Genomic DNA, 27,380 nt, shown 5'->3' on the forward strand with positions numbered 1-27,380 from the left:
CAGTGACTCAGTTAATTCTTTATGCATCTCAATTTCCTCATCAACAGAAAAAATTATTAGACACAGTAACACAAATGTCTGACAAGGTGCCTGTCACAAGTCTAATATGCTATTATTGTACTAATCCTTAAGAAAACTGTGGTATGATTAAACCTGGTAATACATGAAGAATCCAGTAATTCCTGGCACATAGTAGGTGTGCAGATTAATGAATGTTAAGATCCTAAAAACAAGAGCAATCTTACATGCTATCACACTATCAGTGCTAAGTCACTTCAGTCGTGTCCGATTCTGTGCGACCCCATAGACGGCAGCCCACCAGACTCCCCCGTCCCTGGGATTCTTCAGGCAAGAACACTGGAGTGGGTTGCCATTTCCTTCTCCAATGCAGGAAAGTGAAAAGTGAAAGTGAAGTCGCTCAGTCGTGTCTGACTCCTAGCAACCCCATGGACTGCAGCCTACCAGGCTTCTCTGTTCATGGGATTCTCCAGGCAAGAGTACTGCAGTGGGGTGCCATTGCCTTCTCCGTCACACTATCAAAGTAGGAACCAAAGTAAACCAGAAGCTCAGACAGGGGAGGGACTAGAACCTAGGACACTCTTCTCAAGAGAACGACATGGCAGCATATATCCAAGTTAAAAATGTGTATCTTGAGATTCAATGTAATCTTGTAACACAAAGAGATTCAGAGATAAGCCAGTGTTCATTAAAACACTTTTAATAAAACTTCAAAATGTAATTTAATGTCCATCAACAGAGAAACACAACATAGCCCTAGAATATGGACATCAGAATATATCTTCAATTTATTAAGAGGTATAAAAATACAGAACAGTTTACAGACTATTATTCACATGCTAGGGGAAAAGATTTGTGAAACCTATTTTCCTAGAGCCTTAAAAAGTGTTCTTATAAATGTTTTGAAGAATTAGGGAAAAATAACTTTCTGATAATTCTTTCTGCAGAGAACAATCAACTTAGGAAAATGATTTTAAACTAAATGTAACTTAAGAAATTATACTTTGTGTATATAATTACATCTTAAATTTTTTTACAGGAAAATAAAAACTCTTCTAGGAATCAATCCACAGAAAATAATCTGAAATGGGTATGATCTGTGTATAAGGAGGCTTACATCATTTATATTAGTACAACTTACATCTTACTAATTTCATTATTTAAACAGCTTAGTACCCAATATTGGAGGACTGGTTCCAGTAATGGTGTATCTGTGTAAGTGATACTATATGGCTATTAAAAACCACACTGCACAGTAATTATTAAAATGGAAAATTCTCAATTCATCAAGTGAAAAGGATGTTATAACATAGTTATGTGCAATTTGATCAGTGTTAATAGTTGTTACCTTTAAATGGTAGGATTAGGGACTATTTTTCTTTTCCCCTCTTTAGATTGCTTTTTAATTTAGTAAAAGCATTTCTAATTTCCTACAATGATTATGTAATTACAAAAAATGCTGTTATAATACATGCTTATAGCTAACTTCAAGCTTTCTTTACAACCTGGACATTTATGTACCTATAATGCTAGTCCAGCTACTTGGGTACATATCCAAGAAATACTGCAACCCGTCTGAAAAGTTAAAATGAGGTGAAAGCCATCATTTCCCAGGAATCTTAATAAAACGTTAAAGACACTACTGTGTTTATCAAAAGAATTTATTAGAAAATATTACATACTACATATCTGTTTAAAGAGTATTGTTTCAGTAGACAGCACTCCATCCTCATACTGCAATGTCTCATGGACCATGGAGCAACCACTGTGCTTCTGAAGCTACATCTTTTGGGTGGAACATTTAGGTAGTACATACCGTGGCCATTTAAAGGAAGATAATGGAAAAACTGTCATTACCAGAGGGAAAAACAATCCAAATTTTTGGAATGTTAAAATAACAAGTAGCTAATTTTAGTCTCAAAATTCTAGGCATCAGTATCACCTAAACATCAGTCAATGTGACTAGTAAGTTAGAGGGACCAAGGTTTCAAAGATCAATACTGAATCTTCATATATAACAAGAAATCTGCAACCCCACAAAGTGTCTTTACGTTTGTACACATGCAACGTAATGTAAATTTCTGATAAAAGAATGGGGAATGTTAAAAAGCAATGTATTTTTTTTAACATAAAGCATGCACTTTCTAATACATTCTTAAATATTTCAGAGTTGATTCTAGTCCAGTAATATTCTTATTTCAAGTGCAGTCTAACCAGTACCCCAACCAGATACAGAGTACATACCTGTTACTCAAAAAATGTATATTAAGAATTCAATTAACTCATGGTACTGCTACCAAAGATATGAGACTTTAACTCTTGACCACATCATTTATTTTTTTCAAAACGTTTAAACATGTTTGCACAAGCTAAATGGTATAAAGCAAATTTTAAACTTATCACCCAACTCCCGAATGTCACTGAAAGAACATGTAGGAAAAATATGTTGTGTGATTAATCAACTTAGGCAATTTGCTACAAGATTTTCTAAATGTGAACTAACTTTAATCCAAAATCGGAAGTTCACAGAACTGTTTTTTAGAAACAAAATGTTCTAAAACTTTATAGAGTCCAAAACCAAAACAAATGAGGAGGTGTGTGTTGATAATTGAAACACTGTCTTAATATTTTATTAGAAGAAATATACTTCTAAAACTCTTGCCCTATCATAATCTTAACATAAACTTTAATTAAAAATATATATAAATCAGTAGAATACCATATTACAAACGCCCAGAAATGCACAATAAAGATCAGAAACTGCTTGGAAATATTTCTAACACTTTTTGGGATTATACTCATAATCAAATAAAGATTATGAAGTAGCACAATCAGTACTGGGGCCAACATTTCAAAACGCGCCTATCAAAGCTAGCACCAGGAAAGTATCATACACATACAGCTGAGAAACAGAAGAGTTTTACTTCAGAAAAGCGCAGTCCTGGAGTATTGCTTTCGCTACTTAGCTAGCATAAGGGTCAGCCTGTCTCACTGAGGCATATATCTATCTTTGCGCCATTAACATCTGATCCAAAGTGCTTTCCAGTTATTTGGTATCTATTGACAGTTGTTACTGGAATGAAACAGTTTATCATGGAGTTAATCCATTTTTTCTTCCAAGATGCCAAATAAAATAATAAGGCTAGAACATTTTAAATTTACTTTTAATAAAAATTAATATATTCTAGTACTTAAAAAAAAAAATACCTCAATCTCTAGCCTTACCAACACTCCATTATTTAATTCCTCTCCTTTTTCCAAAACACAGGTTTTAATGTCTAGAATTTTGTAACATGGTTACCAAATTAACACTTTATTCACTGTAAAGCATCTGGAGATTTCCCAAGTGTAAGAAGAATTTCATTAGTGATTAACAGATGAGCAACAACGTGAAAGCCCCTGAAGCGAATATCACGATTTTGCCTTAGACCCAAGAAGGGGGTCACGACTTAAAAGCAATTCTCCAGTTGGCACAAACAGTTTACCATTTCTGATGAGCAGAAGATATTATGGAAGAACATAATTTTTACAAAGTCAACACTTTTTCCAAACAGGTCTTCTAAATTCAACAGAGCTGAGACTGCCAAAGCTGTAAATCTAGCAAATCAAACTGCTTCATCTCAACTGGGGAAAAGAAGGCACAAAAGAAAAACAAGCAGCTTAACGTTTATTTGGTGACACAATAGTTGGACAGTGTTCTAAAGTTTTGAACACTGAATTTTACTTGTGATAGCATCTTCTACCTAAGCAATTTATTCAGATGTGTGCTTTAAAAATACATATTAAGAACCCTGCAATTAGTATGTTCTGTTATTAGAAATATTCTTCATGATAATACATTATTTATCTTTCTATAATTAAAGAGAAAAATCATAAGACCATTTTTTATTTTTAGCCTGACAGAATAAATGTATTATATATATCTCTTCCAAAACCAGTGCACTCTGAAGTTTCTAATTTATGCACTCCATTGTTCAAAAACCTGTACATCTTCCAGTATCCACAGTATAACACAGTCCTAGTAAAAATGCATATTCCTTTAAACCCTTTACTTTCCCTTGAATTTTATTTGGGGGCGGGGGGAGAGAGAGGAGGAAAAGATATAGATATTGCGGTGCAGAACTATATTTATTTAGAACAAAACATTATATCCTACATTAAAAAAGACAATTTTATCAAAACCAAATTTCAATCACAGTTATGTATGATTTTTGTTAAAGGTACATGTTGAAATTGCACTTTGCAGATATTTCGCCAGTGTCCTTTCTAATGCTCCCATTTCAGCACATGTTTTTATCAGCAGACATAGGTTCTTCCAGAGTTTTCTTTTGGCTTCCCTTCCGTGAATATTTGTATTTGTCTACATAGGCTTTAACCAGATTTGCCACTTTAGTAGAATTTACTTCTCCACTCTTACTATGACACACCTATAAAAAAGAAGAGGGAATTTTTTTCATATTTAAAGGGATTAAAGGGAAAGTTCTTTGAAAAACAAATGCCCCAGAGACATAATCAGACATTTTTACATGTTTCGTATCGCCTAGAAGGTATATATTTCATTTTCTCCAAAGGTAAAAAAGCTGACTAGTAGAAGCTACCTCTTACTATTTTAATTAGATTTAATTAAGCATACCTTTATTAAAATAGGAATGTTCAAAATAATATGTACATAACTCCACTAAAGCTATAACTTACTTTATCTACTGCTTTTCGTACAATCTCTTTATATTCTTCCTTGGTGATATCTTTATTTTGATAAAATGGCTTAATGGCCAATTTTACCTCCTGTGCTGCTTTTTCTTGAATTTGCAGTTTCTGATAAGAGGAAAATGTGTAATTATTATTTGTCCAATCACAAACTTTCAAAAAAATTATTTAAAAATATAAAATTGAAAACATTGCACATTTACAAAGAACTGTTCCAATATTAGCATCATAGATATAAAATATTTATTTACTAACACAAATCAAACATTTCTAAAAATAAACAAGAAATACAACCAGTAATTCAATGGGCACCAACATATGTAGACAGAATTCTTTAAATTGGAATCTAAGACTATCAACAGTAAATTCCCTTTACCACTTATACAACAGAAAACTGTTATTTTTTTATCATAATCATATGCAGAATTATGTAGGTTGCTCTCAACTTTGAACTTGCCTTGTCTGTCTTCGAGCTATCTGCGCTGGCTTCCACTGTAACACTTACTTTGCTTTCTGCCAATTTTACAGCAGTATTAGAAGCTTTGCTGTGACTTGATGATGCAGTATTACCAGAACTTGGTCCCTGAACTGTTCCCATATTTCCTGGGGCTGCTGTCGGAGCAGGCAAGACTGGTGTACTCATGTTATTACTTACATGAGAAGCACTAGGAATACCCTGTTTTAAAGAGGTATCATCAGTTAATGAATTATTTGTACTCAATAAAAGACGTTTAGTTACATATTAGACATTAAAAAAAGAAAAAAATCAGGGCAATTTAATACTTAAGTACTTAGGAGAAATGTCTATTTCAGGTAATTTTTATCTAAAGGACTGTGAAGAAAAATGAGCAACATTCTTAAATAGAATCCCATCATGTCATGATGACTTTTAAAATATATATGTATTTGTAATGTTCTGACAGTAACACTAAAACCAACAAGGAGAAAAGCAGCATTAATGAGAGTATCTTTCCTATAAGTATCTTTAAGGTAGGTACCCCACTTTAAAGATAGAAGAAAATAAGACAGTGAAGTCAAATGGCTTGCAGTGAGTTGATAGCAGAAAAAGACATAAGATCCCAAATTCCCACTTTCTGGCTCTTCCAACTGTATCCTGCTGCCAGGAATCTAGAATTTCTGAGATATAGACATTGAACAATAAAGCAACACAACCATTACAAGTTGTTATTCAAATTTACTATATGCCCAAGAGGCACTACTTTCTTTTTTTAGCATGATAAATTCATGAAAATAAAACACATATGGTAATGAACAATGAACAACTTTATCTGGTGTCAGTCTGAACAAGACAGTACAAGCTTTATCACAGTACCCAATCACAAGTTCCCAGCCCCTAAAAGTCCAATAAAATAGGGAAATTTTTTCAAGTGTCCATCACATGATTCTAGTTTGCCTCATAATCCGGTTTTCTTAAACTTACCAAAAAACTTGTTTGGATATCAGCACCAGTATATATGTAGCTTAGATTTGATAACGTATTCATTTTCTTATTTGGGACTGGGAGGTTTGGGAAAGGACAGTGAAAGAGGGGTTGTACAGATTTACCATAAGTCTAATCAAATAAGCCACCGTATATGGATATCCAGCAAGAAGCCCTTTCTTGAGCATCCATCCCTAAGAGCTAAACGTTTACAATGGCGAATGTTGACTACACTTGAGCGGCTGGAAACATACCTGCAACTGCTTTCCATCTGGCTGTGAAGCAATGTAGCCGACCTGCTGGGACGGCGGGGGAGGGGGCGGTGGTGGCGGCAGTCCCTGAGATACACCGCCAGGAGCCGCCACCTGCATGAGAGGTACTCCTGTGTGCAGATGCAAGGGCAGCTGAGGAGGAATGCTGAATGGACTGCGCTGGATGCTCATCAAAGGAGCAGGAACGCCCACTGGATATGGAAACACGCTCACAGGCTGGTGTGCGCTCATGTGCTGCTGCACCGCGCTCATCTGTGGCTGCATCATAGTCATAGGTAGCTGAGAACCATCACCTTGTTGGTTTGTTTGGTCTTTCAGGTTAGACTCTATCAAAAGAAAAAAGACATGAAAAAAATCATGTTACAAATTTCCTTAGAGAAACAAAGAGCCACTGGTTACTATAAAACTAAATACCAATTAACCTAAACCTATCCAATAATTCAGTTTAATCCTGTCATTCCTAAATAATGTGGGATGATTTTCTAACTGAAATAAATATTCAACCAAAATTATTTTTAAGAATAAGTCACACAATAACATTGGGCAACACTAGCAAAGAATTAGCAGTTCAAGAAACTTACTAGTAAAATAATCATAAAATTTAATTACTAACTTAGAAGGTTAATCACTTTTTAAAATCTTCAACAGCTCTTTTCTTGTGAAAAGTCAAATGTTCTTAAGAAAAGTCAAGGAAGAATAAGTCTTTTTTAGCTGAGTGACTTATTAAACAACGATCAAAAAAATTCAAGTGCACACATACGATATAAATGAAATAGAATTTAAATCCTGCATAGAATTATTTCAAATCCCTCTACTGTAGCAAATTATAAATAAAATATTTAGGTCTTTGGCAAGGTTGGGGGCAGGCATGGGGTGAAAAAAAATATATTGACGTGTTTATTACATAAAATGAGGTTCAATTTAACATAAAATTATAAACAGAGATCACTTCAATTCATACAAACAAGGTATTAAATTTATAATCTCTTTCTTCAAATAAAAGTATTGGTAAATAAACATGTTACCCTGTTCAGCAGTCTCCTCGTCTTGTCTCATCCATCCAGACTGTGGGCCTGAAGAACTCCTGCCTCGTCTGGAGTAGTAGTTCTGTACATCTGCTGGCAGAGTCTTTCTTACAGCCCAACTCGATGCAGACGTCCACCCTGACCTGTCGGCTGGTGTATCAAAGGAGAACTCTTGCTCACTTTTTCGTTTATAGGGCTGCTGCTCCACAAACTTGAAAGTCTCAGTCCCTGAACTGTTTGAATTCCCTGAGAGGGGTTTTCGGTTTTGCCACCTGTTTTCATTTTGATCTGTATAGGCAAAACCACCTCTGTGGTTACCTCTACCACGGTTACCTCTACCACGGTTAGACATCCAAGCTGAACTAAAGTTTTTATTCCAACAATTCCCTGAATTCTCATTTCTGTTTTCTTCCCAATGAGAATCTTTTAACTTTTCTGGATTTCTGATCCTCGGATCAGGCCCAGAATTTATTTTTTCTGTTACCCAAGTGGGACAGTCATTTCTATGTTTGTCAGCAGAATTTGAATCATCAGCATCTGGACTAATGTCATTTTTTTCTTTTCTTGTATTTTCATTCTGTTTCTCCGAGTCACTCTTTCTGTATCGATCATTCCCTCGTGGACATCTCCAACCATCGTTCGCCCATCTCTCTTTCCATCGAGGAGAGTAATTGTCCCTGTCATTTCTACCAAATGATGAACCCTTACTTTTTGTTCTAGATCTTGATGGTGACCTTGACCGTGATCTGGATCGAGACCACCTTCTCATTCTCCTTTCTCTATCCCGGTCTCTCCTCGACCCATCTCTATCACTCTCTCTTTCTCTGCTCCGGGACCTGGATTTTTCTCTTGGGGAGGAATCTTTCACTCTGGACTGAGATCTTCTGTTCTCCCTTTTTGGGGAGAGTGACTCAGATCTTTTGCCTTCCTTAGCACTATCTCTTTTTGGAGACCGAGACTGAGATTTCCTCCTTTCTCTTGCACTATCCTTTTTGGGGGACTGAGAACGAGATTTTCTCCGTCCTCTAACAGATTCTTTCTTAGGAGACGGTGATCTAGACTTCCTGCTGTCTTTTCCAGTTTCTCTTTTGGGAGATGGAGACTGAGACCGCTTCTTTTCTCGGGCAGTGTCTTTGTTGGGAGACCAAGTTGTAGATGGAGAGTGAAATCTAGATCTTCGAGTACGAGGCTTTTTGGCTTTATCTGTCTCATCTACTGGGTTTTCAGATGGTTGAGATACAGTTTCAACCTTTTCATTTGCAGGATCAGAAGATGACATATTCTTCTGGGAACTGTGCTCCACAGAATTTTCATTTACTTGTTTAGCATCAGCATTTACAGATGGTTCGATTTCAGATTCATTTTGGTCACTGCAAAATGAATCACATTCCATAGGTATCATTTCATTATTGTCCTCACTAAAATGCTTCTGAATCAGTGCAACATGAGTTTTAGGCAATTCTGTAGATCTGGGATGTTCAACCAAAGATTCAGTCTTTTCTTCTAAAGATTTGTCCAATTTGGTGTTAAGATTTTTTTTTAATAAACTATTTTCAGAGTCTTGAATACTATCGAGAGTTTCATTCCCTGAAGTATCACATGTTGCAATTATTTCTGCATCTTCATTTTCAACATGCCCAAGCAAAAGAACCTCTGAACTCTCAATAGATTTTGTGTCCACTGCTTGTATAACTCCACCCTCAGAAGATTCTAATTTGGGACTGTCAATAAACTGTTCTGTTTTTACTGTAGAATCTCTATGATCAATAATTTTTACTATAGGACTCTCCATAACTTTTTCTTCATTAACTATTGGCTCTGCATTCTCAGGTAACTCACCTAAGTTTGATGCAGGTTGGTATACTTCAATTTCAGATCCTGAACATGTAAGAGAATCATCTGGAACATGATCTATACGTATATCTGCTTTTATTTCTGATTCTGAAGGTTCAGCTATTGGGTCTTGATTTTCTAATGGATCATTTCCTTTTTTGGAAGTGCTTGCAGAAATCTCACTTTCCAGACATAAAACATTAGCTTCTATACCCGTATTCTCAACTTTTTGAACTTCCTCCTCCCCTCCAAATAACACAGGAGGATCTTGGGTATCAGACTCAGAATGTAAAGTTTCTACTCTTTCCTCTGTATCATGGGTCTCGGCACATTCTTCACTCTCTTTTAATGGCTCACTGCAACTTCTTAAGCCATTAGCAGATTCACTTTCTACATTTATCTGCACAGTGTTAATACTTTCTACATCTGATTGGTGTTCTTTCTCTAACTCAGGTGGTATGTCAGGTTCTGCTACTTCTTCATCAACTGAATCACTGGAAGATGATTTTTCAGGGGGAGGCACAGAGCTTCGAAGTTTCTTTTTCAATAAAGGTAGTTTTCTTCCTCTTCTTACAGACTTCCGTTTTGGAGCCTGCCTTGTTTGCTTCTCTGACTCACCTGAAGAGGAAACACTTACAGATGGATTATTGTTATCCGGGGCATCACACCCAGAAACATTTGATACTGGGGATCTCTGAGACTGACTGACTGGTTCAGCTCTTGTGTTACGTGTAGATCTTCTTGTAGGAGTTGCTGCTGCAGGTTTTCGTCTTGATCCTCTGGTGTTTGAGGTACCAGAAGTTTGCTTCTTCTCTTCCCCTTCTTGAGTATGTGCTAATGTATAGCCTTTGCAAGAAGTACCTAACAGTATACAAAAAGGAAAAAATAAATGTTTGTTTCATCAAGTCATAAGAATTTGGCTTCAGCTTATTTTAGCATAAAATAGACATCTATAACAGAGTGAAAACAAAATATACTTGTGAATCAAATTATTAATAAATGCATAGCTACTAACATCTGAGTAATACCAATTTTTGAACGCTACTGAAATGAGTTATACCAAGATTTGAGTCCATGTGGGCAATTCTCTAGTGAAAAAATCAAAAGAAAATGTTTGGTCTGTTAATTGCCGTTTGCTCTATGAATCACTATTACCTAGGTAAAAGCAGGACACAACAGCTATCCACAAATAGTAAGGACTCGAACTATTTGTTCACAATTCATAGGAAGTATTACTTCTAAAAATCAGTGGTTTGAACACTGAACCCCTAAACAGAAAGGAAACTTCTAATCAGTTCCTCAAAGACATGAAGTTGTAATTTCCTAAAGTAAAAGGATTTTCTAGTTGCAACAATTTTAAAGTCAAGTCACTGTACAAATATTTATAGAAATATCTAGGACTCATTATCTATACCTTATTTTACAGCATTTCTAAGTCATCAACACTTATACTTTTCATGAGATTGAAAGAGGCTTAGTAATTTTTTTTTTAACTAGAAAGAAATTCAAAAACTTTACCAAAATTTTCTAAAGATATGGTACTTGTTGGAAGAATAGTTCTTGGCAACACAGAAGAGATGAGAGGAAGGACTTCTATTTCAATATTCCAGGGTATAAAACTAATTCTGAAAATTTAAAACAAAATAAAGACTTTTTTGTTTAAATAATAAAACCAGCAATTTAAAAGTATTAATATTCCAAATAAGCTAGCAATATTAAAATATAGATGCTTAAATTATTTTTTGCCGAACAGCTAAAAATGTAAATTCAAGGTTACTCATACTAACCAAGATGGCTACCAACTGGCTACAAAAAATAAAAATATAAAAAACCTTCTAAAAGCATGCTTTTTCAATAAATTATTAGCAAAGTATTATCAAGGGCAACTTAATATATAGTAGTTGATTCTCATTTAAATAAGTTAATGCAATTATTTTGTCAAGAATTTTAACTTTTTTTCACTACTTTAAAAATAACCAATTTGGATAATAAAATGTAGATAAATAAAATACACAAATGAAATGTACAGATTTTAAGTGCACAGTGTGATGACTTTTGACCAATGTATACATATACCTGTATAACCACTACCCCAAATAAGAAATAGAACATTTCCGCCATCCCAGAAAGCACATTCCTGACCCTTGTTCCCCATCCTATTTCCAGGCAACCAAAAAGATAATTTACTTGAGTTAATCAGACCAAGTTTTAAAGAAATTAGCAAGGTCAAAGGGGAATCAGTCCATAAATAAAGAAAAACATAACAAAAACTGAAAGGAAAGCTCTGTCACTTAAATTTTGAATTTTTTGTTAGATTTCTTTATGTTTTTATGGCATGTATCAAGGCCAAAAATATCAAAATACATTTTTAAAAAGGAAAAAAGAACCACAACTGATTTCTATTGTTATGTTATATGCTAAAATTCCTCAATCTGAGGACGATGGCTCTTCAAAGTTCTCAGGATCCCTATGGATGCTCAGTTCTGTTCCGTTCAGTCGCTAAGTCATTTCCGACTCTTTGCAACCCCATGAATTGCAGCACGCCAGGCCTCCCTGTCCATCACCAACTCCTGGAGTTCACTCAGACTCACGTCCATCGAGTCAGTGATGCCATCCAGCCATCTCATCCTCTGTCGTCCCCTTCTCCTCCTGCCCCCAATCCCTCCCAGCATCAGAGTCCTTTCCAATGAGTCAACTCTTTGCATGAGGTGGCCAAAGTACTGGAGTTTCAGCATTAGCAACATTCCTTCCAAAGAAATCCCAGGGCTAGTCTCCTTCAGAATGGACTGGTTGGATCTCCTTGCAGTCCAAGGGACTCTCAAGAGTCTTCTCCAACACCACAGTTCAAAAGCATCAATTCTTTGGCGCTCAGCTTTCTCCACAGTCCAACTCTCACATCTATACATGACCACTGGAAAAACCATAGCCTTGACTAGACGGACCTTTGTTGGCTAAGTAATGTCTCTGCTTTTGAATATGCTATCTAGGTTGGTCACAACTTTCCTTCCAAGGAGTAAGCGTCTTTTTATTTTATGGCTGCAGTCACCATCTGCAGTGATTTTGAAGCCCCCAAAAATAAAGTCTGACACTGTTTCCACTGTTTCCCCATCTATTTCCCATGAAGTGATGGGACCGGATGTCATGATCTTCGTTTCCTGAATGTTGAGCTTTAAGCCAACTTTTTCACTCTCCTCTTTCACTTTCATCAAGAGGCTTTTTAGTTCCTCTTCACTTTCTGCCATAAGGGTGGTGTCATCTGCATATCTGAGGTTATTGATATTTCTCCCGGCAATCTTGATTCCAGCTTGTGCTTCTTCCAGCCTAGCGTTTCTCATGATGTACTCTGCATAGAAGTTAAATAAGCAAGGTGACAATATATAGCCTTGACGTACTCCTTTTCCTATTTGGAACCAGTCTGTTGTGCCATGTCCAGTTCTAACTGTTGCTTCCGGACCTGCATACAGGTTTCTCAAGAGGCAGCTCAGGTGCTCTGGTATTCCCATGCTAAGACTCCAGTTACTGCAGTCACACCGAATCCACTCTCAGCTTCTTCCTACTCTTGACTCATATTTGTTCAGTCAGGTCTCCTAACAAAAGACTATTTCATCCAGTCTAAGGTGAGATTCTGGAGGATGAAAGAAGCTTGAAAAACACTGTGCAACTTGCACAGACACAAAAATATACAGCTCTAAGGGAAAATTTCATATTTTACATATCTGGACTTAGTCTGATTTTACATATTTATATTCCACTGTTACTCCTAGAGGATGAAGGCTCTGTACAGAACTCCATTACAGTGATATATAAAAGTTATAGGAATGAATACAAAACTCTGGCAAGGAACTTAATCTTTACAGAGGAGCTTGATTTAAGTACATATCATGTACCTAGCTAGCAATGTGCTAATAGTTTCAAGGCTTACACCAAGAGAGAAAAGGCTAGGCTATATAGAGAGTCATGAATGCCAGGGCAAAGTAGGGACTTGATCAAGCAGTTGTTTAGAATAACACTTTGGAGATGGAAGTGTCATGACAAAAGCAATGCTTCAGCTAACAGCACACAGGGAAGACTGGAATGGAGAAAAAGATAACAGCAGGATGAAAGATCTGAATGCTATTACTAATAATGAACCTTATCATTTAGGTGTTCTCCTTGTTAAAGAAATCAAATATTTATATTTATTAAATAAATAAATACAATATTCTTTATTTTTCAAGGGGTTCCTTAAATAGAGACCTTTCATTAGGCATCAGAAACACCAAGGTTTAATTGAACAAAACTTTCTTAGAAACATAACTATTGAATATCTCTGTATGTAAGATATTATTATCTTATGCACACATTAGCATTTAAACATTTTAGTAAACAATTTTTTTTACCTTCCAATTCCAGGTAATGTATCAGGAAACCATGACAATTCCAGTTCCTGTCTCTTCTGCCTAATCAAAGCACTGATCTCATTGACTTCTATAAATTCTGTACTAAAAGATAAATTTTAGATCCTCATCAGAATTCCAAAATTTTAAATTTTAAGTTCAGAATAACAATTGGGTTATATCATAAGTAACAGAAATTTTCATATCCAGCATTATAAGTAACATTAAAAAAAAACAAACTTTTTCTATCTAAACACTTTTCAAAATGGACCGATTCCTAAAGTAACTTAAACTTTTATATTACAAATAAAAATGGAACTAATCTGACTTGTAACCACTTTTAAAAAGTCAATTCAGACAAATATTATTATTGAAAAAAAGAAGTAGCGCTATTTCCTTCCCATGAACCAAAGCTGCAAAGAGCAGTTTTAGCCGAAATTCTAAGTGCAATAGTTTGCCATCTGAAACTACGCACAAGACAAAGGAAGAAAATAAAGGAGGCATGGTTATTTTTATAACCCAAAATAGGCAGAGCTCAGTTTTTTAAAAGGCTACTCAAATGTAATTGTTTTCTTTGGTACCTTGCCAGTCTTTAAAGTTAAATCGCAATCTTAATCTGTCTTGTTTATTCAACCAGGTCCATTATTTTTAAACCTCAACTTAATCTTCAAATTCCACAAATATCTACACATTATCTATCATACAGTCACAATGGATTAAAAAACGACTGGGTCTACTCTGAAAGGGTACCCACATAATTTAACAGCTTAACAACTAACCTACGTCTCTATCATATAAAAACCTTGTGTACAACTTAATTTATTATTAAGGAAAAGGGAAGTCCACTAGCAGTCACTGAATAATAGACGGTCACAAAATAAGGTTCTCTTTATTCACCAAAAGAAACAAAAACAAAACACAACATGGGCTTTCATAACGTTGTTGGGCCAAGTTTAAATTTCTACCAGAAGTTAACTGCAATAAATAAAACATCAAATATATTAAAAAAATCAATTGAAAGTAAAAAATACTAACCAGTAAGCTGTACGGGAAAAAGAAGATTCTCCAGTGTGACTACTAGAAGAAAAGACATTGGAGAAAAAATTTCTGAAGCACTGATTTGTATATGGATTTGATCTTCGAGGCTAGAAAAGTAAAATGAGGTTGGTGAAACAGCAAAAAAAAAAAAAAAAAAAACCCTTATGTAATAGGTAGGACATAGTTACATTTAAATATTTTGATGTATCTGAGGCACCAGAGTTATGTACTAAACAACCATAAATTGTTATTATCTAAGAAAAATATTTTTTCTTTATTTCAACAAACCTTGTTTGTCTTTATTATTGAATTTTTCTTTCCTCCCATTTCATTGTATTTAGAGTTTCCTGTACAAAGACACAAAAAGATCTTGCCTTAATTTTTATTTTAAAAGGTTTTAAACCAGTACTAATACTGGCATATTGATAAGAGAAGGTTAAAATATGTATAAAAATTGCATTTAAAATAATAGTAACTGCATTTATATATTTTCCAAATGCTAGTTTTATCTTGGTAAGCCACAGACAAAAGGAAAATATAAGAGGCCACAATACAGAAAACTAGTGAAGCATGTAAAATGGCTAGGCTTAGAGCATTAAGTACCAAAATTTTAGTCAATATGTTCTGGCACTATGTGCAAACTTAAACTATCTTGTAATATGAAGCATATAAAAGAAATCAATTTATTTAATATCAATAATACACTTAATATGTCCTTTCCAGTTACGACCTAAACAACAGGCACTATTAACTCACCTCAAGTAGCAGATGACCAGGGGAACTGAAACCATCAGCCCTTGTCAACCATAAAGTACCATTTAATCACCAACTTCAACAAGTACCCTCACCATCCTCCTCAAATTGTATGGAATTAGGAAAAGTAGAAATCTTATTAAAACAGCTTTCTGCTATAGCAACGTTTTTGGTTGTATTGCTTATGGCTTAGTTTTTGGTTTTACATGTCCATTTCTATGGATACGTTCTTCCAGGTTAAGAAAGATAAAGGACAAATAGCTCCTGCTAACCACAAAAACTGTTAAAGATTACTGCTCTTGGTTTTTCTTTACCATAAAGTCTGTTTTATTAGTCATCGCCATGTATGAATACACTTGTCTGCAATAAACTGCTGCTGGTACTGCCATTGTTCTCTCCTCAGAACTCTGGGTAAAGTCTACAGTACAAACAACAACTGGTCTTTCAATCTTCAGCCAAGCTTGTCTCAAAAAGGCCAATCTAACTTTGTTCAAAATAAATCAGCCTAACTGGGAGGCCAAGTTCCTGCTACTGCAAGATTATAAGTATTTTGGGTTTCTTTCGTCAGTCCAGTTGGTAATAGCCTACTTTCTACTAAACAGCATACTAACTTTAAGTTACTATACAACAGCTGTTTGGTTTCATGCTATTATCACACATGTCCCACCCAGAACAGCTGTAACAAATGACATTTCATACTGGGGAGAGGACATTTTCATATTGCCAACATCCACTGGATCATCGAAAAAGCAAGAGAATTCCAGAAAAACATGTATTTCTGCTTTATTGACTATGCCAAAGCCTTTCACTGTGTGGATCACAATAAACTGTGGAAAATTCTGAAAGAGATGGGAATACCAGACCACCTGACCTGCCTCTTGAGAAACCTATATGCAGGTCAAGAAGCAACAGTTAGAACTGGACCTGGAACAACGGACTAGTTCCAAATAGGAAAAGGAGTACTTGTCAAGGCTGTATATTGTCACCCTGCTTATTTAACTTCTATGCAGAGTACATCATGAGAAACGCTGGGCTGGAAGAAGCACAAGCTGGAATTAAGATTGCCAGGAGAAATATCAACAACCTCAGATATGCAGATGACACCACCCTTATGGCAGAAAGCAAAGACGATTAGCCTCTTGATGATAGTAAAAGAGAGGAGTGAAAAAGTTAGCTTAAACATTCAGAAAACTAAGATCATGACATCCGGTCCCATTACTTCATGGGAAATAGATGGAGAAACAGTGGAAACAGTGGCAGATTTATTTTGGGGGGCTCCAAAATCACTGCAGATGGTGACTGCAACCATGAAATCAAGACGCTTACTCCTTGGAAGGCAAGTTATGACCAACCTAGACAGCATATTAAAAAGCAGAGACATTACTTTGCCAACAAAGGTCCATCTAGTCAAGGCTATGGTTTTTCCAGTGGTCATGTATGGATGTGAGAGTTGGACTGTGAAGAAGGCTGAGTGCCAAAGAATTGATGCTTTTGAACTGTGGTGTTGGAGAAGACTCTTCAGAGTCCCTTGGATGTCAAGGAGATCCAACCAGTCTATCCTAAAGGAGATCAGTCTTGGTTGTTCATTGGAAGGACTGATGGTGAAGCTGAAACTCCAAAACTTTGGCCACCTCAGGCGAAGAGCTGACTCATTGGAAAAGATCCTGAAGCTGGGAAAGATTTGAGGGCAGGAGGAAAAGGGGACGACAGAGGATGAGATGGTTGAATGGCATCACCGACCCAATGGACATGGGTTTGGGTGCCCTCCGGGAGTTGGTGATGGACAGGGAAGCCTGGCGTGCTGCAGTCCATGGGGTCGCAAAGAGTCGGACACGACTGAGCGACTGAACTGACTGGGGAGAGGAGTGCTGATGGAGTTCCAGGAATTTATCTTCTTACCCCTCATTATATATTTAAAAAAGGATACTGATTTTTTTTTTAATGATTAAAGCCAGGAATAAAAATGTGATAGGTACCCAACCACAATCTCAGTAACAATTTCATTCAACTAAACCGAGATTTGCTACACTGTAGGTACACTGCAGTTTTTAAGCCCTAAGGGTGCTGAGTTGTTCTCAATCAGGTTTTGTTCACTCAATACTGAAGGAGTACATACAGTTTACACAGCATTCCTTCACTTGGAAGCCTCTGTTGGGAAGCCACCACTAGATGAAACGCTCTCTATGGGAAGAACTGTTACTTTTCTGGCCAATGCGAAGTATGAAAATCTAGTCCCAAAGATATCTCACATATTTCTGGCTAATTCTCAAGTAATTATCGAGCAGTTCCAATTGTGGGTTTGTCTAAATTGTGGTTTCCTAGAGATCATTTCACATGTTCACTTACTAATCTATCCTTTGGACAACAGTGATACATCTTTTCATTTTTATCAAAGTAATGCATATACATACTTTAAGAAGTCAAACAGCACTTCTGGACTTAAAAACATTACAGCAATTCTCATTCTTAATTCAGCTCCACCAAAGTACCCATCACATGTTCATACTACTCTGGGCTTTCCTGGTGGCTCAGACGGTAAACAGGGAGACCAGGGTTCAATCCCTGGGTCGGGAAGATCATCAGGAAAAGGGAATGGCTACTCACTCCAGTATTCTTGCCAACAGAACTCCATGGACAGAAGAGCCTAAGGGCTACAGCCCATAGGGTCATAAAAGAGTTGGACACAACTGAAAAAGATATAGACACTACTCTGCCTTGTTATTTTTGGTTTCAGGTATTTCTCTTAAAAAAAAAAAATTTTGTTTTTCTCCAGAAGATAAGACTTCTGCTCCTCCACAAATGTTTTTTACCTGCACTGTGCAACACGAGGAACTGACCCCACCAGGGGAAGGACAGAATCTTAACCACTGGATCACCAGGGAAGTCTCCAAATGTTCTTTTTGATATATCAACATTCGATGTAAGCAATGTTGCATTACAGTAACTATATAAACATTCTCAGCAAGACCATGTATTGAATTACAATTACTTTTTTTGTACAACTTCTTCCTTTTCCTATGGTTAATGATGCCTTTTTCTTGTCTTTCAGTTCAGTTCAGTTGCTCAGTCGTGTCCGACTTTTGTGACCCCATGGACTGCAACACGCCAGGCCTCCCTGTCCATCACCAACTCCCAGAGTTTACCCAAACTCATGTCCATCAAGTCAGTGATGCCATCCAGCCATCTCATCCTCTATTGTCCCCTTCTCCTCCTGCCATCAATCTTTCCCAGCATCAGGGTCTTTTCAAATGAGTCAGCTCTTCGCCCAAGGTGGCCAAAGTATTGGAGTTTCAGCTTCACCATCAGTCCTTCCAATGAACACCCAGGACTGATCTCCTTTAGGATGGACTGGTTGGATCTCTTTGCCGTCCAAGGGACTCTCAAGAGTCTTCTCCAACACCACAGTTCAAAAGCATCAATTCTTCGCCGCTCAGCTTTCTTTACAGTCCAACTCTCACATCCATACATGACCACTGGAAAAACCATAGCCTTGACTAGCTGGACCTTTGTTGGCAAAGTAATGTCTCTGCTTTTTAATATGCTGTCTAGGTTGGTCATAACTTTTCTTCCAAGGAGTAAGCATCTTTTTATTTTATGGCTGCAATCACCATCTGCAGTGATTCTGGAGCCCCCCAAAATAAATCTACCACTGTTTCCACTGTTTCTCCATCTACTTCCCACGAAGTGATGGGACCAGATGCCATGATCTTAGTTTTCTGAATGTTGAGCTTTAAGCCAACTTTTTCACTCTCCTCTTTCACTTTCATCAAGAGGCTCTTTGGTTCTTCTTCACTTTCTGCCATAAGGGTGGTGTCATCTTGTTTTTATGTTGTATTATCTGTCATTAATTGAACTAACCCTACAACAAAAGTATAGATCTCTTAATACATTCAAATACATCAATTCATCCATCAGGTTTGTTCCTCATTCTCTTGGAAACACTTTTCCTCTGCCCTGCTCCAATTTGAACTGGTAACTCTCTAAAAGCTGCTGCTCAACTGTCATTCTGGGACTGTCCTCTATTACAAAATCCCCCCTTTTTCCTGGGTCAGAACGCATTTTCTTATCGTTTTTTTCCTCCTTTTCTGTTTCTTTTAGGAACTCATTTTTCTGAGTCTCACATTGTTCCTTTGTTTACTTTCTCATTAAGTGACACAGACATATCCTCCAGTATAATGAGAAAGGGTGTTTGAGAATGAATTTTTGAGCTCTTAATGTATTTAAAAACGTCTTTATTTTGCCCTAACACTTGACTGATGGTTTGGTTGCATATTAAATTTCTAGGATAATAATTATGGTAGTGCTCCACTGCTTCACCTGTTATTGGCAACATTCTTTTACACATGGTCTATTTTCTCTCTCTAGAAACTCTTCAAATATATGCAGAGTCTAGAATTCTATCAGTGTAGTTCACTCCTTGTTTACAACTCATCTTCCACTTCCAGTCAACTTTTTAAACTTCAGCTATAATATTCTTAATTTCCAAAACTTTTCTTATCTTAGTCTTTTCTTACCTCATTAATGAAATATTCCTTCTCTTATCTCTGAGAATATTAATTTTCACATGACTCCCTGTTTCCTTGCACTGGGTTTGTTCCATCAGGCTCCTTTTCTTTGTCTATGTATCCATCTCTATTACCTGGAGGCTCCCTCACTCTCTGGTGGTCCCTGACTGTTTGTGGAGCACTAAGATACTGAGAACAATGTGGATGCGTGGTCAGTGCCTTTCAGTGGGTTTCACTGTAGGGTGATAAAGTAGAGAGACCTGGCTATTTCATTCAAAAATTTCCAAATGGCAATATCTCCAAGTCTTTTAAAGCAGGCGCAGTATTCTGGAAGATATCAATACCTTCTATCTTTTTCACTTTAGGAACAAGCAACACTGCAAGAGCTTTGAGAAATGATGATGGGTAGGGAGGTAGAGACCTCAACATTTGCTTGAATTTCCTTCTCTTTACTCTGTTGTTTCCTCTACCCTCATTTGTGCTAGAGTTTAATCTGATTTAATTACTCATTTAGAGAGTAAGCCTCCTGTTTGCTTGGGTAGACTCCCTTACCCTGTAGAGCCAAAAATCTGCAGGATAAACTGCTCCTTTTCTGTTTTCAGCACCACCCCATACACCTGCTTTCAGATGTAACGTAGGTCCCCAGACCAAAGACTAAGGTTCCACGGTGTGTGAACTGATTTGATTCTCAATGTCACTCTCCATGAGAGGTTTGGGTTTCAGCTTTCTACTAAGACAGTTTACTATTAATATGCACCTCAAACAACCATTTTCAAGCTTCTATTTTGTGGACATCTTTCATCAGCTGTACTCTCCAGTTCTGTTTTGTGGCTTAAATTTTTATTTTGATTCCCATATGGTCTTTTCTATAGGGTTCTGAGAAGGATCAGAGAATTAAACAAGTGCTCAATCTGTTATGCTTACCTGAAACTTATTTTTTTTAATTTAGTGTATCTGAAACGACGTTTCAATGACAACATCTTTTTCTGTAAAACAAACCAGTATAATAAAGGCTCTGATCTTAGAGCCCAGTAGTACTTGGCAGGTACCCAATTAAAATTTGATTAATTGATTCCAAATTAACAGAGCCATAATTACATGGATTTAGTATGTATTTAGGGAAGTAGTCCATTAAGAAACGTCTTAAAAAGGGATACTTATTATAAACTGTATCAGTTATAAACTATTAGCCCAAACCAAAGACTATTATGTTCATTCCAAAAACAAAGGAGGTATTAAAAAAAAAAAAGAAGTATGGAAACTCTCAGTTATCTAGTATGACTAAAGAATGAGAGTGACATTTTCTTATCAGATTTGTCAAAAGGTATGCTAACATTTTACAATACAGTGAGACACACCATGTTCACTAAATGAAGAAAGTAAAGTTTATACAATTTTATCAGAGTCACAGATGATTTAATAGAAAAACTAATACAAAACCCAAATGGGTCAACTTCGAAAAAAATTATCTACTAGGCCTGCTGGAGTTTTAACTAATGTTATTCTAATAATTTCTAATCCAAATAAAAGAATTCACTATTTCATACACTCTATTCATTAGTTTTAGTACATATCATATAAAGATAATAACCTAAAGGAGAAAGTCACACATGAATGATCAAAGAACAGCCCCTCCTCACTTTGAAAAACTTGAAAAAATTAGATACTAAACCTCATTGCTTCTGAAATCTACCATTAAAAGACAATATTTCCTCAAGAAGTTCTTTCATAAAAATAAATTTAAATTGTCCTTTGGGCAACCATGGTTCCTACTCAGTCTAACTGGATAAATACATTAAAATGTACTTAATTTGCACAACTTCCCACTAATTCTACCTTCACCATACCTTTCATCTTAATTCCTTTCTCAGTTCAAATGCCTACATTTAAGAGTCAAAGGTTGCTTCCTTCTTGCATGACAGATTCATTAGTGCCCCTCAACTTTTGAGACAATTAGGAGTAACACTTACAGATTCTCTTAATTTTGTAATGAGGCACTTTGTTAATAAAACAAAGTGCTAAGGTTTCTAAGAAACCTCATAATTAATGCAAAAATTCAAGGTTAAAACTCAAGCTCTACAGCTATTCCTGAAGCTATGATTTACAAACTTAAGTCTAAGAAATAAAAAACTATTATCTATTACATTTCTGAAAGGATACACAAAATAATCAAAGTTAACTGGTCTGCTAAGTAGGGAGCAGACATTCGGCTCTTTATATCAAGCCATTAGAAAAAGGCAATAATTTGAATGATAAAGATTGTAGACAACCTCAAAGTGAGAGGCTTATGGTGAGTAACAAAATCATGCTTTAGCAATATTCCATAGTGGGAAGAGGCATTAGACATGGAGTAGAAGACTAGATCAAATTCTGTCTGCTCCAACTCTGTGATCTGGCCAAGATATTTAGCCTTTTAAAACTGTTTTAAAGTTTATAATTATGAATGATTTTGAACATTCCATAAAGTATTAAAAATTACACCTACAGAACAGTAACTATTAACTTTTAGTTATTTTACTTTTATATTCATCTCTTTGTTTCTGCTGTTTGTTACAGGCATAGATCAGTTACCTTTTTATTATCAGGTAGTTATAGCCAAAGACAATCAAATACTAAGTACTTAACTACCATTACTCCCTTGATACTCTGGAAAATGCCACATAGAAAACAATCACTATTCACAACTTTCAAACTTACTAGGAAAAAAAAAAAACAACAAACTCAAAAACAAGCTAATATACTATATTTCATTGAAGTTTATTTTAAGAACTTGAATTATTTATGTACCATTATGAGAGGATAATGGCCAATTAAACTCTCAGAGTACATTTGTTTTTAATTACAGAAAATTTCAAACACAAAATAGAACATTATAATGAAATCTGATTATACCCATATCCCAGTTTTGCAAACTATAAACATCCTATCATATTCATGCTAACTATTTCAGTAGATAACTAACTTTAAAAGATGTGTTCTGTGGGGGAAGATATCAATAAACAAAACACATCCAATAACTAACTCCTTATTACCAAATACCTAATCTTCAATTTTCTCCAACTGTCCATAAAGTTATCTTTTACTTTCCTTTTACAACATATTAGAATAAGGATCCAAATAATCCAGTTGTGACTGGTTCAATGTTTCTATCATCTCTTTTAATCTACAGGCGCCCACTCCCACTTCTAAACTCCCTCCAATTTTTTGACAGAAGAAATCAGGTCATTTGTCTGTGGTCTCTATGTTTTGCTGATTTATCTCCTTGTTGTCACTTAACATGCATCTCAGTCTCTGTAAGTCTTATAAATTAGTAGTTAGATTTCTTAACTGGATGCAGGTTTTGTTTTTTGGGTTTCTTTTTCTTTTTTCCCTTTCGTCACACTATTGCATATTTGTACTTACTTCCATAAGGAAATTTTTAGTAACAGCTTCCCTGATAGCTCAGTTGGTAAAGAATCCACCTGCAATGCAGGAGACCCCGGTTTGATTCCTGAGTCAGGAAGATCTGCTGGAGAAGGGATGGGCTATCCACTCCAGTATTCTTGGACTTCCCTTGTGGTTCAGCTGGTAAAGAACCCACCTGCAATGTGGGAGACCTGTGTTCGATCCCTGGGTTGGAAAGATCCCCTGGAGAAGGGAAAGGTTACCCACTCCAGTCTTTTGGCCTAGAGAATTCCATGGACTGTATATACTCCATGGGGTCACAAAAAGTTGGACACAACTGTATGACTTTCACTTTCACTTACTGATCACTGCCTAAATGCTGTGATGCTCATTTACAAAATGCTGATGTTCAAATTCCGTAATTTTAAATTACTTGCTGAAATATTTCTATAAGAAATGAACTTTCCTTTACCTTGATGTACATTTTCAATTACCTTGATGTATAGCTTATATAAAAAAGGCAAGGTAGATGTTTGTATCTTTTTTCATATATTGGCTTTAAAAATGAGTCTAAACCAACACAATGTTATAAAGCAATAATCCTCCAATTAAAAAATAAATTTAAAAAGTGAGCTAACTTCCTAGCATCCTCTAAAACAGACCAATTAGTCTGCTTATTTACTTACTGATAAGGTAGCATGATGAACTCATGAACTTTGACAGATCTGACAGGTTTCAATGACTGTCCCTCTTCACAGTTACTGAATATTATTACCCCTTTTGATGCTTAAATTGTTCCATTTTTGGCTAGAGGGAACCCAATCTATTGTTGATTCTTATTAAATCTATAGTTGATTCTTGTTCAATGCATAGTTGATGCTTGAGACTTTTTGTTATAATCCTAGCACTGCTTTGAAAGTTTCCTTGAGCACTATTAGAAAGACAATGTTCGAGGCATATCTCATTTATTTACTACCTCAAACCTGGAAACATTTATTTATTTCAAGGAGCCCTGGTTCTTTTATTTGGAAAACACAAACTGGGCATCAGAACTGGGTCACAGTGTTTTCTTACCATTTAGAATTTTTCTGAATTACTGAAAAAGCCCTTTTGGACTATGTAGTGGGTTGAAAGTGTCACCCATCCAAAAAAAAATTCATGTCTACCTGGAACCTCAGAATATGACACTTAGAAATATAGACATGGCATACACAATTAAAGAAAAATTGACATGAGATCATACTGGATTAGAGTGGGCACTGAAACCAATGAGTATGTCCTTATCAGAGACAAAGAATGATAGAGACACACAGAGCAGAAAACCATAAGAAGACAGATGCAGAGATTCCAGAGATGCAGCTACAAGTCAAAGGATGTGAAGGACTGCCAGGAGCCACCAGAAATTACGGCAAGAGGCAAGGAAAGAATCTTCCCTAGACCCCACAGAGGGAGCAAGGATCTGCCAACACCATGACTTCAGACTTCTAACTTCTGGGGCGGTCCTAAGATGGTGGAGGAACAGGACGGGGAGACCACTTTCTCCCCCACAAATTCATCGAAAGAACAATTGAACGCTGAGCAAATTCCACAAAACAACTTCTGAATGCTGGCAGAGGACATCAGGCACCCAAAAAGGCAGACGTCTAACCTCCAGAACAGTGAAGAAGTAAGTTTCTGTGGCCTTAAGTCACCAAGTTTGTAGTGAATTCTAATAGCAGCCCGAGCAAACTAATGCAGACATAGTTTCTTTTTTAACTAATAAAAATGAATATATGAGTACATAATAAATTGGTTAAGGCTTCATAAACCTTCATTAATGCAGAATCCAATTTTTTCTAACTACTTTTCATCCCAAGTTTGTTGATAACCATTTTTCCAACAGTATCATCCTCTGTGCTATCCAGAACAGTGGTGATTTGCAGAAAATATAGTCAATAAATACGTAATATCTTTGTATAATGACAGTTGGTAAATGGACGGGGAACACATGTATACCTGTGGCGGATTCATTTTGATATTTGGCAAATCTAATACAGTTATGTTAAGTTTAAAAATAAAATAAAATTAAAAAAAAATAAATAAATAAAAATAAAAATAAAAAAAAAAAATAAAAATAAAAATGTATAGACATATCAAATCATTATGTGTGTACCAGGAACTAACATAGTGTTGTGGGTCAACTGTATTTTAAAAAGAAACAAACTCAAAGAAAAGAGATGGTCGTGACAGGCAGTGACAGGAGGAGGAACTGATGAAGGCAGTCAAAAGGTACAAACTTCTAGTTATAAGTACTAGGAATGTAGTGTACAAGCATGATAAATGTAATTAACACTCCTGTATGTTATACCTGAAAGGTGTTAACAGAGTAAATCCCAAGACTTCTCATCAGAAGGAAACATTTTTTTTTATTTATGTTGTAACTATATATGAGATGAGATGATGGATGCTTACTAAACTTTCTGTGATAATCATTTCATAATTTTCAGTTCAGTTGCGTCCGACTTCTCCGTCTATCACCAACTTCTGGAGCTTACTCAAACTCATGTCCATTGAGTCAGTGATGCCATCCAACCATCTCATCTTCTGTTGTTCCCTTCTCCTCCTGCCTTCAATCACTGCCAGCATAAGGGTCTTTTTCAGTAAGTCAGTTCTTTACATCAAGTGGCCAAAGTATTGGAGCTTCAGCATCAGACCTTCCAATGAATAGTCAGGACTGGTTTCCTTTAGGATGGACTGGTTGGATCTCCTTGCTGTCCAAAGGACTCTTAACAGTCTTCTCCAACACCACAGTTCAAAGCATAGATTTTTCAGCACTCAGCTTTCTTTATAGTCGAACTCTCACATCCATACATGACTACTGGAGAAACCACAGCTCTGACTAGATGGACCATTGTTGGCATAGTAATGTCTGCTTTTTAATATGCTGTCTAGGCTGGTCATAACTTTCCTTCCAAGGAGCAATTGTCTTTTAATTTCATGGCTGCAGTCACCATCTGCAGTGATTTTGGAGCCCAAAAAAATTGTCAGTTTTCCCATCGTTTCCCAATCTATTTGCCATGAAGTGATGGGACTGGATGACAAGATCTTAGTTTTCTGAATGTTGATTTTTAAGCCAACATTTTCACTCTTCTCTTTCACTTTCCTCAAGAGGCTCTTTAGTTCTTTGCTTTCTGCCATAGGGGTGGTGTCATCTGCATATCTGAGGTTATTTGATATTTCTCCCGGCAATCTTGATTCCAGCGTGTGCTTCATCCAGCCCGGCATTTCACATAATGTACTCTGCACGTAAGTTAAATAAGCAGGGTGACAATACATAGCCTTGATGTACTCCTTTTCCGATTTGGAACCAGTCTTGTTCCATGTCCAGTTCTAACTGTTGCTTCTTGACCTGCATACACATGTCTCATGAGGCAGGCAAGGTGGTCTGGTATTCCCATCTCTTGAAGAATTTACCACAGTTTGTTGTGATCCACACAGTCAAAGGCTTTGGCATAGTCAATAAAGTAGATGTTTTTCTGGAACTCTCTCGCTTTTTTGATGATCCAACAGATGCTAGCAATTTGATCTCTGGTTCCTCTGCCTTTTCTAAATCCAGCTTGAACATCTGGAAGTTCACGGTTCACGTACTGTTTGAAGCCTGGCTTGGAGAATTTTGAGAGACTTCCCTGGCTCAGACGGTAAAAGCATCTGCCTACAACGTGGGAGAGCCGGGTTTGATCCCTGGGTAGAGAAGATCCCCTGGAGAAGGAAATGGCAACACACTCCAGTACTCTTGCCTGGAAAATCCCATGACAGAGAAGCATGGTAGGCTACAGTCCATGGGGTCACAAAGAGTCAGACACAACTGAGTGACTTCACTTTCACTTTGATAGCATGTTAGATGAGTTCATTTGTGCGGTAGTTTGAGCATTCTTTGGCATTGCCTTTCTTTGGGATTGGAATGAAAACGGACCTGTTCCAGCCCTGTGGCCTCTGCTGAGTTTTCCAAATTTGGTGGCATATTGAGTGCGGCACTTTCACAGCATCAT

At 36.4% G+C, this 27,380-nt stretch overlaps 1 protein-coding gene across 3 annotated transcripts in view; it reads right to left on the reverse strand.

Annotated features, from left to right (window-relative positions):
* Window positions 1-1,661: 1,661 nt before the first annotated feature.
* The window catches only part of SCAF11 (SR-related CTD associated factor 11), a 95,528-nt gene continuing 69,809 nt past the window's right edge, over window positions 1,662-27,380 (reverse strand). For 2 of the 3 annotated variants that reach the window (XM_025284027.3, XM_025284032.3), the window contains 9 exons: window positions 14,999-15,057; window positions 14,708-14,817; window positions 13,676-13,777; window positions 10,815-10,921; window positions 7,464-10,157; window positions 6,421-6,764; window positions 5,183-5,401; window positions 4,714-4,833; window positions 1,662-4,445 (listed from right to left, as the gene is read on the reverse strand). In XM_025284027.3, coding sequence (XP_025139812.2) covers window positions 4,299-4,445; window positions 4,714-4,833; window positions 5,183-5,401; window positions 6,421-6,764; window positions 7,464-10,157; window positions 10,815-10,921; window positions 13,676-13,777; window positions 14,708-14,817; window positions 14,999-15,057 — 3,902 coding nt within the window. In that variant the 3' untranslated portion in view covers window positions 1,662-4,298. The remainder of the gene's footprint in view (window positions 4,446-4,713; window positions 4,834-5,182; window positions 5,402-6,420; window positions 6,765-7,463; window positions 10,158-10,814; window positions 10,922-13,675; window positions 13,778-14,707; window positions 14,818-14,998; window positions 15,058-27,380) is intronic. The other variant, XM_025284028.3, reaches the window with a different exon arrangement.

This window comes from Bubalus bubalis, chromosome 4 (assembly GCF_019923935.1).
Source record: "Bubalus bubalis isolate 160015118507 breed Murrah chromosome 4, NDDB_SH_1, whole genome shotgun sequence".
Taxonomy (NCBI): domain Eukaryota; kingdom Metazoa; phylum Chordata; class Mammalia; order Artiodactyla; family Bovidae; genus Bubalus; species Bubalus bubalis.